The sequence below is a fragment of the Poecilia reticulata genome, linkage group LG21, assembly GCF_000633615.1.
Source record: "Poecilia reticulata strain Guanapo linkage group LG21, Guppy_female_1.0+MT, whole genome shotgun sequence".
NCBI classification, from domain to species: Eukaryota; Metazoa; Chordata; class Actinopteri; order Cyprinodontiformes; family Poeciliidae; genus Poecilia; species Poecilia reticulata.
Window position 1 is genome coordinate 23,717,599 of NC_024351.1, and position 14,302 is coordinate 23,731,900.

The following is a 14,302-nucleotide window of genomic DNA, read 5'->3' on the forward strand; positions in this document are numbered from 1 at the left end:
TCAGAGGGTTCCTGAGCTCCAGAGCGCTGTGTGTGTGTGTGTGTGCGTGCGTGCGTGTGTGTGTGCGCGTGTGATTACTCACCATAGGTCTGGGAGTCGTAGGCCGTCTCCCCAGGTCGGATGTGTTCGTACAGGTCTGAGTCCTGCTGGCCGTCTGCCTGCCTGCTCTCAGAACACTCCTGGCTGCTCTCTGCCATTCGCAGGCGCTTGTTGACGCGCTCGCTGTAATCCCCCGTCGAACGCTCGTTATCTGCTTGGCCTGGTTTCCTCTTAAAGCTCTGAAACAGGAAGTGGAAGAACCTCGTTCCAATTGAACACCAACATGGAGAACAGCAGAGTGGGATGAAAAAGAAGTACCTGAGTCTGGCTCTGAGTCTGCTTCTGAGAGGCCATCCTGGCTGTCAGCTTGGACTGGTGGCCTTCTGATTGGCTGGCATCAGCTGCACCGCTGCCATGCTCCTAGAGGAGGAAACAAAAAACCAAGCAGGAAAACCAAAGAAGCAGGCCTGTATTAGTGTCAATTTAAGTTCACTCTACATTTCTCAAACTGTTAATCCCTCAGTCCTGATGCAACGTGATGATTCGGTTGTCTGACATGCAGCTTTACATTTGACTTCTTGTTCTGAAGAGGAGACCATGTCCTCTTGTGGACTGGAAGCTGAGGCTGCATACTGAGCCGTGTTTGGTAGTTGGTGTGAGATGTTTGTGCTAATTTTCTGTCTTGAATCCTATTGAAAAACTAAGCATGTGCTCCTCTCAGTCAGTTGCTAACACCAAGTTAAGACACATGATATCTGAAGCAGAGAATCCATCTGCCTCCTACTGAGGATCAGGAATTTCAGAGGCCAGAAATCTCAATCAGCTGTAGAAGAACCAGATATGTTTTATTATAAATAAAACATATTTGTTATGTTACACTCTGATCAACTGACTGCCCAGTTGGTCAGAGTGCAGACTGTTTTCATGTTCTATAACAGCGTGGCTAAACGAGGTTGATATTTGCCCCAGTCAGGAGCAGCTGGTGGAGCTTTACCTCTTTAGCCTGATCTGTCTCTGCAGCGGCGCCTGCCAGCTCCACGGCCGAGTCACTCTGAATGTTCTGCTCTCCAGTCTGACCGTCTGCACCGTGCTCCTTCCTCTCAGCAGAGCTGGGCCGCTCATCATCCTCACTCTCAGCTTCATCTTCCTGCTGGACGACCCAACAAAACACCCAAACAACGAGGCTGTTAGCAGCTCTGGGTTCTGTCACACCATCAACTCTGTTTGTACTCAGACCTTGGGTTTCTCTCCGCTGTCATCTCCAGCAGCCTTATCTTTTTCTTCCTGTGCTTCTCTATTCTCCTTCTCCTCCTTCTCTTCTTCTTCATCAGCTGCCTCCTCCTCCCCTTCCTGTTTCTCATGTCCTTTCTCGTCCTCTTCCTCAGATTTGGGTTCCTGGTTCTGTTTTTCGTCTCTCTGGTTCTCCATCTCAGTTTCTCCTGACTCCTGTTCCTCTCCATCTTGCTGTTCTTCCTCTTTCAGCTCCACCTCCATGGCCTTGTCATCGATGTCTAGCGGGTTTTCATCTGAAAAGTCCAAACAGTCAATAAGTCATTCACTATTTGTAGAAATAGGACAAACAGGACATTTAGGAATGAAATTGGTTTTAGTCTTACATTTTAAACAAATGGAAAACTTAAAATAGTTCGTATTAGAAGATTTTTGTTCAGCTAGCCAAGTCCTGAATAAAATTCTGACCCTAATAAATGGAAAACAAAACAAGAGAATTTTTAAACACAAACATAAGACTGATCTGTTGATCTGCATTCCTAAAGGAAATTGCAGATAATTGAAGTTTTAGTTTTAATAATTAACATCTAGTCAAAATAATTAACATAGTCCAGTCAAAAGTTAGAAAGTAGCAGAACATGATGAGTGACAACACACTCATGTGTTTAGACGTTGAGCAGCAGCTTCCTCACCATCACCATCCTCATCTCCTCCAGCCTCTTCCTCCTGGTCCAGGTTGAGGTCGTCAGGCAGGTCTATGGCCTCTGGTTCTGGTCTCTGCTCCTGCTGACCATGGTACGGGTCCACCTCGTTCTCATCAAACTCTCTCTGGAAGCCAGAGGAACACACACATTAGTTTGGACTGCTGTTATTATCCTTAGCTTTTAAAAAGAATGAGACTTCTGGGCTTCTAACAAATGTCTTGAAGTTTTTGTTGTCTTCCATCTTGAAGACAGCAAACTGATGTATCATATTTCTGCCCAACTGATTCTCCGGTTCTGATATGGAGATGACAAGGCAAACAGAAACAGGAAGTAGTGAATAGCTGGAGGGGATGTGAGGTCACCTCGTCTCCTTGCTCGTGGATCTTCTCCGTCTCCTCCTCATGCTGCTCTCCATCCTGGTCCTGACTCTTCTTGTCCCTGTTTGAGTCGGCTGCATCCAGGTTGTCCTCTTTGGCCACCAGCTCAGATTCTCCCTGCAGGAGGACAGAGGACAACGTGGACATGAAGGTGTGTGAACCACAGTCTCACACACACCCTGAGACCCGCTGATACCTGGTCCATGCCCTGTCCAGACTCCTCGTCCTTCTCACTGCCTTCCTCTTCATCCTCATCTTCATCATCCCCCCACATTCTCTCATCCAACGTGTCTGTCTGACCTTCTCCCAGGTCTCCCATCTTTTTGTCCAGTTCCTCTTCCTCCTCTTCATCAGACTCCTTGTCTTCAACTATAAACACGCAGAGAGGCCTGCGGGTCAGTCACAGCATGTCCACAGCCAGAGACATGTCCTGGAGGACACATCTGTCCCCAGGTTCAACTCACCGCCTTCATGCTCGTCCCCATCATGAACTCGTCCATCAAAGTCTTCAGACATTTCAATGCCGTTGTCCTCTGACTTGATGTTCTCCTGATTCTGTTGCTCCTCCTTCTCTGCTCCCTCCTGGAAGGAATCCTCAACCTGCAGGAACAGGAGGATCAGAGATTGGCCTGCAGGGACACAATGGGGCCCTGCCCTCATGATGGGACCCCCCTCAGGCAGCACAGACACCTGGATTACAGCTCAAAAACAAAAACAGTAAAAGTTCCCAAAAATCCCTTCCATAAACATCACAGCTGTCAGCCTGGGTTCCCCCCAGATACATAACATAATAAGCTATCTGGAACAGTTCAGGTCAAAGGTTAATAAGAGAATCCACCAGGATAATGAATATTCTGTCCCAACCTGGGACTGATCAGAGGACAGAAGGATGTGAAAGCAGATGAACACAGTGTGTGATATAATCTTTTTTTCTCTCACTTTCTTTTCTTAAAAATAAATTCAAAATGACATAATATTTGACTTCTATTCAGTTATTCTTTCTGGGATCTGATCTGAATTCAAAGTCCAAATAAATACAAGCTATAGCGACGATGGTAGCCTCAGTGGCCTGACGTCACTCTGAACTACAGACACATAAAGAGTTAGCTGGTGAAAAATACATCCTGATTTTCCTAAAATTAAATCTTTAAAAACAGAAACATTTGATTAATGGATGAAATGGTTTAATCTTCCCTGGATACAGGTAAGATTTCTGGAGCCTTATCATCTTTTTCTTCCCATGCTTCTCTATTCTCCTTCCCTCCTTTCTTCATCTTCATCAGCTGCCTCTTCCTTGTCTTCCTGTTTCTCAGGTACAGCCCAGTATCCATGGTTGAACCATGGTTGAACCATGGATACCGTCCATGTGAACTTAGTTTCTCGTCACCTGGTCTTCATTCTCGATCTTGTCGCTGACGTCCTTGGTGCCGTCTCCGTCTCCGATACCTCCGCCCTCGTAGTCATGGAACTCTGTGGCTCCGTCCGCGTCGCCTCCGGACATCAGCTCCTGAGGCAAACAGAATCCCTGCAGGGACACCAAAACAGCGGGTCAGTTCTCCCACCGAGCTCCCTTCCTGCTGGCTGAATGCTCCGTCACACACTGGGCCCATTGCACCTTTTGGGCCAGCTGGGTGAAGATGCTGGACAGCACAGACAGCAGCTTGCCTGTGCTCCTGTGGACTGTGAGCAACACAGAGAGGAAGTAGCGGGCAAGGTCTGAATAGACTCCCAGCAGGGGCAGGAACCGGACCAGCGCCATGCAGGCCTGGTTCACCTCCTGGAACACAAGAAGCACAGGGATCAGGACACCAGCAGAACCTGCTGACATCATGTTCCATCTGGTATCAGAACCAGATGGGCATCAGAATCAGAGACAGCAGATGATTCTGATCAATCTTTTTGTTTCCCGTCTGTTGCAGCACTCAGTGGGTACCTGCAGCTGTGAAGGGGGACAGGAGTCTCTGTGTCTCCTCACACAGCCTAGCAGGTTCGTCACGGCAACGCTCACACTGCCAACAGACAGAGCCTCCACCTCAGCTTCAAGCTCCGCCTCCAGGAGCCGGGTCAGGTGACCAGGCTTCAGCAGGTCCTCCACAGGCTGGTCCTCCTCAGCTCCGTCTGAGCCACAAACAAGAAAAAAGGCTGATATGTGTGTGTGTCTGTTTCATTCAACTTCAAATACAACGTTAAAGTATTAGAACATTACAACTTTTACAATGCCAAGTGCTGAACTCCATAATCGTCACACATAATTGGTATTAGACCAGAGTCTCAAAGCTCTGGTCTAATCCCAGACTCAGACCTTGAGCCTGGTTGGACCTGGACGCTCTGGTCCAGTCCAGTCCCAGTCTCAGGTCCATCAGAGGCCAGAGACTTCATGGTCACCTGTCTTTGGCTCTTCCTGTGTCTGTCCTTCATCCTCAGTCGTTCTCCTTTTCACCAGTCTCTGGACAGCATGCAGCAGGGTGCTGATGTTGGCCTCCAGCTCAGCAGAGAAGAAGCTCCAGAAAGCAGACTGCTGACCTGCAAACAGAACCAGAGGAGAGGATTCCAGTCTGTCAACAGGCCATCATCTGTGACTGACAGGAAAAGCACATGAGGTGTGTGTGAGAGCAGAAGCAGGTGAGGTGTGTGTGTTGCGTGCTGACCGATGGGCACAGGCCCCGGGGACAGCAGCTGGCTCCTCCAGCTGGTAAACTCGGTGATGGCTGCCTCCACCTGTCCTCGGACGTAGTTCAGACTCTGTGTTATGGCGGGCTGGGTGTTGGCCCCACCCTCCCCAGTTGCCGGGGAAAACAAGCTCTCTATGCTGCTCATCTGGGCTGCCACGCCCCCTAGCTGCTCCATGGCTGAACAGCAGGTGGTGAAGGTGCTCCTGAGGGGAAAACCAAAGGAAACAGATCTGTGTTCAGTTTTTGTCAGAGTGGTGGGACTGAAGGTGTCTGCATGATGCTATACCAGGAGAAGAGGATGGACCCAGAAGGGTCCAGCTGCTCCTTCACACTCTGACTGTCCTTCAGCATGGCAGCGACCTGCTGCTGCAGCCGGGTCCAGCCGGGGTCTCCCCTCCTCAGCAGGCAGCCGGGGGGCTGCTGCTGCACTACCAGGGGGGAAGGGCACATCAGGGTGTGGCGCCTGCTGCTGGCGCCCGTCTGCTCCCTCTGCTGAGGTTCTTCAGGACAACACTGGATTAGCCAGGACAGTTGTTGCAGAAGGGTGGCACTCTGAGCGGCCAGCCCCCGGCCTCTTCTGAACCAGTCCTGCAGAGAGTCCTGGGGGGGCAGGCAGCAGCCCCCATCCTCACTGTAGCTCTGGAGGTGGGCCTGCATGTCCTGGAGGCTGGCAGTCAGCTTCCTGGAGCAGGGAGAGGGAAGAAGAAGGGGGAGGGGCAGCAGAGTGGTGAACCATGAAAACGGTCCATGATGCAGGAGTCAACAGAAAACCTAATGAACTCAACCAGTCAGGCAGTACTTGGTGTGTGTGATGTTTGCTGGGGAATGGTTAGTTTACCAGAAGTTTAAACCTAACCAGGTGAGAGTGAAACATCTGTGACCTTGATAGTTGATAACCCTGACCTTGCTGTACATCATGTGGTCATGTGCACATTGTCTCTTTGGACTGTTCTCTCATTCATTAGAAGAAGAGTAAAACACAGATCTGAACCACTTCAATCCAGCCACACACTTCAGTTCAGCACCATCCTGGAACTGAACTGACTCTAGACTTTATCTTGTTTTTATCTTTGCATATCATGTCGTGTTCTTAGAAGTTGAATGTTTTCAGACTATATTCCATTGTACATGCAGCTTTATACATGCCTAACTAGAACCACAGTGGTTAATATAAAGCTGATGTCTCTTCTTTAGGTTATGTTGATGTGACTCTGCCTGATCCAGATCAACTCAGAACTAATCCTGCTATCTGTTGCATAACCCAGTGTATTAGAGTAAAGTCAGTTATAGAAATCAAATTTAACATGATTGATAATAAGCAAGAAGCAGAGAGGAAGTCTGCCTGCTCAGCAAATGTTCAAGATGAGAATCAGCCTGACCCTTCAGAGGTCAGTCAGGCCTGTGATGTTTTTATGTGTCTGGAGCAGTTAGAGCTTTATATTGTCCACCTTTACTTGACCTTTTCTTGGACTTGCTGAATGTTCTCAGAATGTGTGGATGTGCTGTGTTTCCTGTTTCCATTCCATTACTTCAGCTCAGCAAGGCCTCACCTGAGGGAAACCCAGTGTTGGGTCAGCTGGGCCAGCCGATGCCTCTGTCTGAGCAACAGCTTGAACAGGTGGGAGGAGAAACCTCTGCAGCGCTCTATGTTCCCAACACCGAGCTCCTGTAACCATGGAGATGAAAGCAAGCATCAGACAACAGCAGGAGATCAGTGCTCGTCTAACAGAACAACAAGAACATGTCCAGCAGTCTACAGCAGTCATGGGTCATGAACAACCTTTTCCAGTAAACTAGGAAGTGTTTATGTATTCAAAGAAACACCTGATGTATTAATAAGGATTCATCTGCAAGACTGCTTAATGTCAGAACAGTTCTGGGGCTGTATAACACACGCGTACAAAAACAAAAAATTTGTGACGCTGTATTTTGTGCACAAGTCAGGATGTATAAAACTGAAGGCTCTCTCTGCTCTCTCCATCAGCTTCCTTAAAATTCCCATCTGTAGAACTGAGTGAGCTCTTTTGTATGAAACCACACTGCTGCTCACAAACATTCACTTCTGACCTAAGCCCACCACTCACCCCCACAGCTTCCTTGTGTGACTCATTAGCTTTATTAATCTGTAGCTAACACAGATTATGTCTGTCTGCTTTGTTTTTTCCTCAATTCCTTTGGCATCTTGATCATAAGATTTTGAAAGGTCTTGCTCAGCCTTGGCAGTCATCAAAAACTCTGCTGCCACCTCTCCTAGACACGTCATACCTCCACAGCTGCATCAACAGCTGGATTAGTTTGTAGTGTTTGTTGAAACAGCAGTGTTGCTGTGGACTGACCACTTCATCCAAACATCTGAGACTCCATTATATCTGCTGATTTTATCAGATGTCCTCACATTACCATGAACCCAGACAAAGCTGAGCCTTCTGATGTGTGTCTCACCTTTGAGGCGTGCTGGAGAGCGGTGCGCAGGGCCGTCCTCCTGGCCCATGAACGGTAGAAGTATTTCTGGCATCCTTCCCAGGCTCCCAGTAACTCTGTAAACAGCCTGCAGCATCAGGTTTTGGGAGAAATGAGCAACTTGGACAAAAGAACGGATCACCTCTAGGCATGCTGTGTGTGTCTTTGTGAATCAGTTGTGCTTACACATGCTCAGGCTGGCCATGGGTCTTCACAGCAGAGAGAGCAGTGGTCATCTCTAGCGGGTGCATGCAGAGGGTGCTTTCTGGGTCAGTGGTTCTGTTCCACATCAGCCCTTTGCGGTACGACAGGCCTAACCAGGACAGAAACAGCTTCAAATTAGCAGAAGTGAGACAGGCTGAGGTAAAACTATGACGAGGAAACAAACCTATTTCAGAGAGCATCTTGAACAGGTCAGACAGAGCTCTCTGCTTCTGCTGAAGGATGTGCTTGACCTCCATCTGCTGCTTTTCTTTGACTTTTGCTGTGTCTATGCTGAGGCTCTGCAGGTCTCGTAGGTTGCTGATTATCTCACCTGAATGAGACCAAGAATTAAACAACAGCAGCAAATAAATATGGTATTTGCAAAAAGGTTAGCAAATTCAATTAACCTTTACATGCATGAATTATGATCCTCTATGTCAGGATTTTTTTCACACAATTTTTTTTTTTTTTTTTTAGGATTTATTTCTAGATGATCAGTTGTAATTTTCTCCAAATACAAAGATATTTGAAAACACATAAGTACCATTCGTCTTCAGGTGTTACTTGGTGTCACAATGTTTTTTTTTACCTGCAAGAGTCCTCTACAGTAGGAGGAGGGACTGGATATTTACGAGTTGCTTTTTCGTCTGTCTGCCATATTGGATTTAACAAAAATTTTCTTGCACTTGCGGTGGATGGACAGTAGTTGATAGTGTATGATGCACTAGTGTCCACGTCAGTGGTCAGTGTGCATTTATAACATAAAAATCCACAAGAAAATAGCTAATAGATACCTGTCCACTGCAGTGACCGCTATGCATGAGTAGGATAAAGTAGAAATATTAACTAGATTCATTTGTAATGATCTAAATGATATTAACAGTACATTTAGTCAAACCTGACCTGTATTTTGCAGAAACAGGAATCTTACCAGTAAAACAGTCCAGATCTTCAGCCAGTTCAGGTACAGATGTTCTCTTCAGCAGCTGGATGCTCATCTTCTTCATCTTCCGGAACAAAACAGGCAAACGGGCCTGTAAGGAAGACGATCCAGCGCCTTGCTCCAGGTCCTCATTCTAAGACATATTTATGGTAAAAACAGTGAAAACAAACATGTGATTAGAAGGTCAAAGAGCTGAAATCACAGTCAGAGGGTGTCTTGGTGTTAGGGGCGTTTACCTGAAGCTCTCTGCCCTGGCCAGGTATGGCGGTCTTCAGTGCCTGATGAACCCTCTGGATGGGAGAGTCCCCTGACCCAACAGGCTCTGGGTCCCAGCTGGAACTGCTTCCTTGTTCCACCAGCGCTGCTAGACTGGGTCCACTCAGAGCATCCTCAAACCTCTTCACAAACTTGAAGAGAGTGCTAAGAGAAAGCAGAGCGCAGAGAGGAGTTGGCAGACGATCTATGATCCATAATCAATAATCGGATTAAATCTGAGCCCAGGTTCTTATGCACCATACCGCTGCGTCTTCTCCACTGACTGCTTGATGGACCAGTAGCTGACATCATTCCACTTGGAAATTTTGACAAAGTCCTGAGAAAGAAGGTGGAGTTCATCAGGGGCATTTACGGGGTCTTTGAAAAGTTACAGGGGCATGATGGGAAATGAATGCTTTCATACTTTGAGCTCCTTCTCAATGGGCTGTCTGAGCTGAAGTATCTTGGCCTGGACGGACTCAGAGAACTGGCTGTAGTACTGATGAAGGTTCCACAGAAGCCGGGACAAAGACTCTGGAAGAGAAACAACAGGTCATCACAGGCAGAACCTCCACACCAAATTATGCATTTCATAAAGAGGTTCAGCTTTTAAATACCCCCCCCGCCCCCCCCCGAGAGCTGGGTATGTGGGCCCAGGACTGACCTTGACCTGAGAGATCGGGCACCAGCAGGAGGTGGCAGTGGAAGCTGAGCAGCATTCTCAGACGTGTGTGGAACTCGCCCAGGGTGGAGCCTTCCATGAAGGCTTCCAGAGTGGAGGACACGGAGGACAGGGACAGGCTGTCTGCCTGCTCTCCTGGTGGGGACAGTCAAAGCAAAAGGCCGTTTAGAAGCAGCTGAAGCCTTCTCTCTCTGGTACAGGGCTGGGCAGCTCCAGGCCTGGAGGGCCGGCGTCCTGCAACCTTAAGATTTGTCTCTACTTCAACAATGAGTCACACAATGAAGTCATTAGCAGGATTCTGGAGAACTTGACTGCACATATGAGCCGACTCAGCTATTTGATTGAAGTGTATTGGATCAGAGAGATTGAGAGTCTTAGAGTTGCAGGACACACACCGGCCTTCCAGGACCAGGTCTGCTCACCCCTGACCTAGTAACCTAACCAAGGCCACCAAGCAAAATAGATTTTATTCTCAGTCTAAAACGAAAAAATTCTCATGTTTATTAAGCGGATATGTATTTACTAAAAACACACATTGGAACTGAACTGTCGTTCTGACATCCGTCCTAAACCAGGCTGACTCTAGATCAGCCTGAGGATGACTCAGCGGCTGAGCGGTTGGGTCTACCTGTGTCCGCCTCCTCTCTCTGTTCCTGGAGGTAACCCTCTACCAGCTGGTAGAGGGAGAACCAGTGTTTGGTGGATTTCTCCGTGTGACGCCTCAAGGCGATGTCCAGGCTGCTTGACCAGCAGCTGCAACACAACAAAGACCGTCCAGGCAGTGGATTATTAACATCCATCCATCCATCCATCCATCCATCCATCCATCCATCCATCCATCCATCCATCCATTTTCTTTCACCCTTGTCCCTCAGTGGGGTCGGGAGGGTTGCTGGTGTCAATCTCCAGCTAGCGTAACGGGCGAGAGGCGGGGTTCACCATGGACAGGTCGCCAGTCTGTCACAGGGCAACACAGAGACACACAGGACAAACAACCATGCATACACACACTCACACCTAGGGGCAATATGGAGAAGCCAATTAACCTGACAGTCATGTTTTTGGACTGTGGGAGGAAGCCGGAGTACCCGGAGAAAACCCACGCATGCACAGGGAGAACATGCAAACTCCATGCAGAAAGACCGGGGCCGGGAATCGAAACCAGAACCTTCTTGCTGCAAGGCAACAGCTCTACCAACTGCGCCACTGTGCAGCCCCGGATTATTAACATTTTAGGCTAAATCAACTCAAACTTAATTTAGAGCAATAAGAAAACTGGTCAGATCAGATTAGGAAGAACTGGATCCCTTCCTATATTACTTCAGCTCCAGTTTGCGCCACTGGATGATCAGCTGGGTGACTGGTTCCAGTTCCTTCCGCAGGGACACGGCGCGGCTGGCATTATTCTCCCACTCCTGATTGGTTGACAGCAAACAGAGTTTGACCAATAGAAGCCAGCTGAATGTTTGATAGTTTGCTAGATCAGCATGTGAGTGAAAGTGTCTTACCTGCGCTTTGCCAAGCAGAATCTCCAGACCATTGAGGAACTTGGCCAGAGGGCAGGCCAAGCTGAACGACCTGATCCTGTCCATGACCACGTTCAGCTGCACAACACAGAAGCAGTCGTTACACTCAGCACTGGACGCAACTCAGTCATTATATTCTTGTCCTGCAACATTCAGTTACAATAAGCTGGAAAAGTATTAATACCCTTTGAACATTTTCACATAAAACATCTTGTGTTTGTGTCAGACCAACAGATAGAGAAGATGATTATGAAGTAGAGGTCAGTAACAGCTGCAGCTCTCCACCTGTCTGCACTACAAACTTTGTGTCCATTCTTCTGTTTCCTTCTGCAGAGTTCCATCATCTCAGTTAGATGAAGAACATGTGTGAAAATCAATTTTAAAGTCTTGTCTCAGATTATCAATTTGACTCAATCTGAACTTTAATTAGTTAAATAACAGCTAAAACAGTTTCAGCAAGTTTACTTCTTAAGACCTCTTTAATGCCACCTTAAATGAAACTTAAGACAAAAAACAAAGAAAACTATAAACATATAGTATGTTTTGAGAATCTTGCTGTATTACTGTCAAAGAGTATAAACTGTGATGTTTCTGGGTTTTATTTGTGGCTCTTGGCAGGAGCTTTGTGTTTCTCACAGTGCATAAGGCTCTCTGCGGCCTCAACCTCCATAGTGGTTGAGGCTGAGAAGAGATTTAAAGTTTTTCTCACAGAATGCACCACAGCTTTGAACTAATGAGTTACAACTGAACTAATGAGTTACAACAACATTGTAACTCATACTTTCTTGATCCCTTTGGATCAAGCAACTAGTTACTTGTAGCCTAAACCACTGATATCACTATACTATATTGTATGATTAAAAATATAGTATACATTGATGGTCTCACTATGAAGATGTCTGTGCGCGACTCAAACTTTTTCCTGACCATGAGGAAAAAAAATTGAATTGCTACACATGATATTGAATAGTGCTGCTACGACAAACATGTAAAACCTGTGCTGAATGTATTTAAGGCCAACTTGCATCTCAAATGAATTTTTGGCATGCGTGGATTGCCTGTATAATCACCATGTTAAACTGAAATCAGTAGACAGACAAGCCATCTGTCCATGGCTGGTGTCTCTGCAGGAGGACTGACCTGGACCAGAGCAGGGTGCTCCGGCCATTCCTCCAGCCTCGTCTTTACCGCCTCACTCAGTTGTTCCAGAACAGGCAGGCAGAGGCGCGCCTCTCTCATGTTAGGCTGCTGGTAGAAGTCATAGGGCCCGTCTGAGGAGAGGGCCAGCTCATCAGAACCCCCGGAGCCCGACACTGTGTTCTGGAGGAGGGTAGAGAGCAGCAGGCCGCAGCCGGACAGCTGCAGGTCCAGCTCTGAATCTAAGCAGGAAATACAAGTTAACTGTTCCACTCCGACTTGAATAGTAAACCTTTATTAATATCTGACTGACAGAAGCTACGAACCAATCAGATGATAGAAGTGAGTCATCACAGGGGAACCAATCTGATGGGAAGATATCAGGGCTTTGATATGTTCTTTACTGTGATTGGTTGGTGGTGTGCCCTGGTACCACAGTGATTGGGCGTAACCCAGACACACACACTGATGCACCTGGACCAATGTGTTGATGGCAGCTCCAGACAGAGAGGCTGCAGCAGCCGCCTGTTGGGCTGCATCGGCCTCATGTTCTGGTTCTGTGTCAGCCAGGCCTTCCAGGCTGGGCTGGGACAAAATATCTGCAAAGTCCTGGATAACAAAACCAGATCAACCAATCACAATCACTCTTAGCAAAATAGTTAGAGAAAAATGCTCATTCAGAATGGAATATATAGAATTTCCATTGCACAACTAAAATCCATAAACTGCAAATGACTAATTTATGCCTGAAGCCCTTTGTGGTTTGTGTCCTTGGACAACACACTTCACACACCTGACCTGCTGATGTTAGTCAGCTGGTGGTGCAAAATAGCTCCTTATCAGTTCAGCCAATGCTCCGGCGCAGGAGCGCACTTTACTAACTGGAGAACTGATAACCTAATTACCCATGAGCCTTTGCATGTGCTGCTGTGAGCTATCAGGTAAGCTACATGCTTCAGTGACTGCTATTAAAAGTAGAAACCTAACCAGGTACGTTGGTAAGAACTGTAAAACAAAGAGAGTCCAGGGGTTCTGCAGTGGGAACTGGACTGGGAAGATGTCCTGCTGCAGGATATTTCTACCTTGCTGAACTGAGGGAAGTGGCGCCTGAAGTCCGTCTCGTCCTGTTGGTCCTGGGTCAGGCCTGAGCCGTGCAGACGGCTGCGGCTGCGGTACAGAGAAGCCTCCAGTTGCTGCTGCTCCTGCTTCCTCTTTTCCTGGTTGTCCCACTCGTTCACCACGGCCTGAGGAGCATCAAGCAGTCAGACAGGAAGCCAGGAACACCGCTACTGAAACATGTGCGGACAGAGGCCGAGCAGGAGGTCTGACCTGGCAGATGTGTCTGAAGAGGCTGCATGCCTCCTCACTGAGCTCTCCTGTGGACAAGCTGTGGCAGCGGACATACAGCAGAGCGTTCAGCAGCAGAGCAGAGGGCTGCGGGGCCACACCACCTGCCTCCTGCTGGGGCAGAAGCTTCTCCAGGCTGTGCACAACATCTATACAGGTCCTGGAGCACAGGAACTGGGCCCGGTCCAGGTCCGACGGGAGGCTGGGGGACACGGAGGGGAAGGACAGCAAGCAGGACACCAGCTTGGTCAGGCCGGGGACAGGRGTCAGAGAGGCGGCCAGCTGGGAGGCCACCAGCCTCATGCCGTACCGCAGCTGGAGCAGGCCGGTTCGGACCGGGCCCACCAGGTCCGGGAACAGAGGGTAGTCATCCAGGAGCTTCTGGCAGAAGCGCTGTTGAGAGTTCTGCCAGCTGGCCTCCTCCCTGAGCAGGGCCCGGACGGCTGACCCGGACCTGAAGGAGGACGGGTCCTGGAGGGCCTTCAGGAGCCGAGACAGCAGCTCCTCTACAGCAGACATGTGGCCCACGCTGCTCAGGTAGTGCTGCAGCTCCCGGAACAGGCGGCCATACTGGGCCTGCTGCGGCCGGAAGGCCTGCTTCCTGGACAGTTCCGCTATCTGCTCCTTCACCTGCTGCATGCGGATCCACAGGTACCTGCACACACACACACACACACACACACACACACACACACACACACACACACACACACACACGCACACACA

The 14,302-nt window shown here is 48.5% G+C and overlaps 1 protein-coding gene across 1 annotated transcript in view; it reads right to left on the reverse strand.

Annotated features, from left to right (window-relative positions):
- Positions 1–14,302, reverse strand: part of mdn1 (midasin AAA ATPase 1) — a 63,672-nt gene that overhangs the window by 5,113 nt on the left and 44,257 nt on the right. Inside the window, exons 63-92 of the mRNA XM_008398484.2 lie at positions 13,559–14,231; positions 13,312–13,473; positions 12,556–12,838; positions 12,233–12,471; positions 11,075–11,170; positions 10,887–10,981; positions 10,195–10,319; positions 9,549–9,701; positions 9,309–9,418; positions 9,148–9,221; positions 8,866–9,049; positions 8,618–8,762; positions 7,871–8,017; positions 7,669–7,795; positions 7,465–7,570; positions 6,573–6,688; positions 5,309–5,704; positions 4,999–5,225; positions 4,736–4,873; positions 4,284–4,468; positions 3,966–4,127; positions 3,738–3,875; positions 2,815–2,950; positions 2,547–2,719; positions 2,336–2,467; positions 1,962–2,097; positions 1,276–1,565; positions 1,034–1,189; positions 358–459; positions 83–278 (exon numbers count right to left, since the gene is read on the reverse strand). Of these exons, the coding sequence (XP_008396706.1) occupies positions 83–278; positions 358–459; positions 1,034–1,189; positions 1,276–1,565; positions 1,962–2,097; positions 2,336–2,467; positions 2,547–2,719; positions 2,815–2,950; positions 3,738–3,875; positions 3,966–4,127; positions 4,284–4,468; positions 4,736–4,873; positions 4,999–5,225; positions 5,309–5,704; positions 6,573–6,688; positions 7,465–7,570; positions 7,669–7,795; positions 7,871–8,017; positions 8,618–8,762; positions 8,866–9,049; positions 9,148–9,221; positions 9,309–9,418; positions 9,549–9,701; positions 10,195–10,319; positions 10,887–10,981; positions 11,075–11,170; positions 12,233–12,471; positions 12,556–12,838; positions 13,312–13,473; positions 13,559–14,231 (5,402 nt within the window). The remainder of the gene's footprint in view (positions 1–82; positions 279–357; positions 460–1,033; positions 1,190–1,275; positions 1,566–1,961; positions 2,098–2,335; positions 2,468–2,546; positions 2,720–2,814; positions 2,951–3,737; positions 3,876–3,965; positions 4,128–4,283; positions 4,469–4,735; positions 4,874–4,998; positions 5,226–5,308; positions 5,705–6,572; positions 6,689–7,464; positions 7,571–7,668; positions 7,796–7,870; positions 8,018–8,617; positions 8,763–8,865; positions 9,050–9,147; positions 9,222–9,308; positions 9,419–9,548; positions 9,702–10,194; positions 10,320–10,886; positions 10,982–11,074; positions 11,171–12,232; positions 12,472–12,555; positions 12,839–13,311; positions 13,474–13,558; positions 14,232–14,302) is intronic.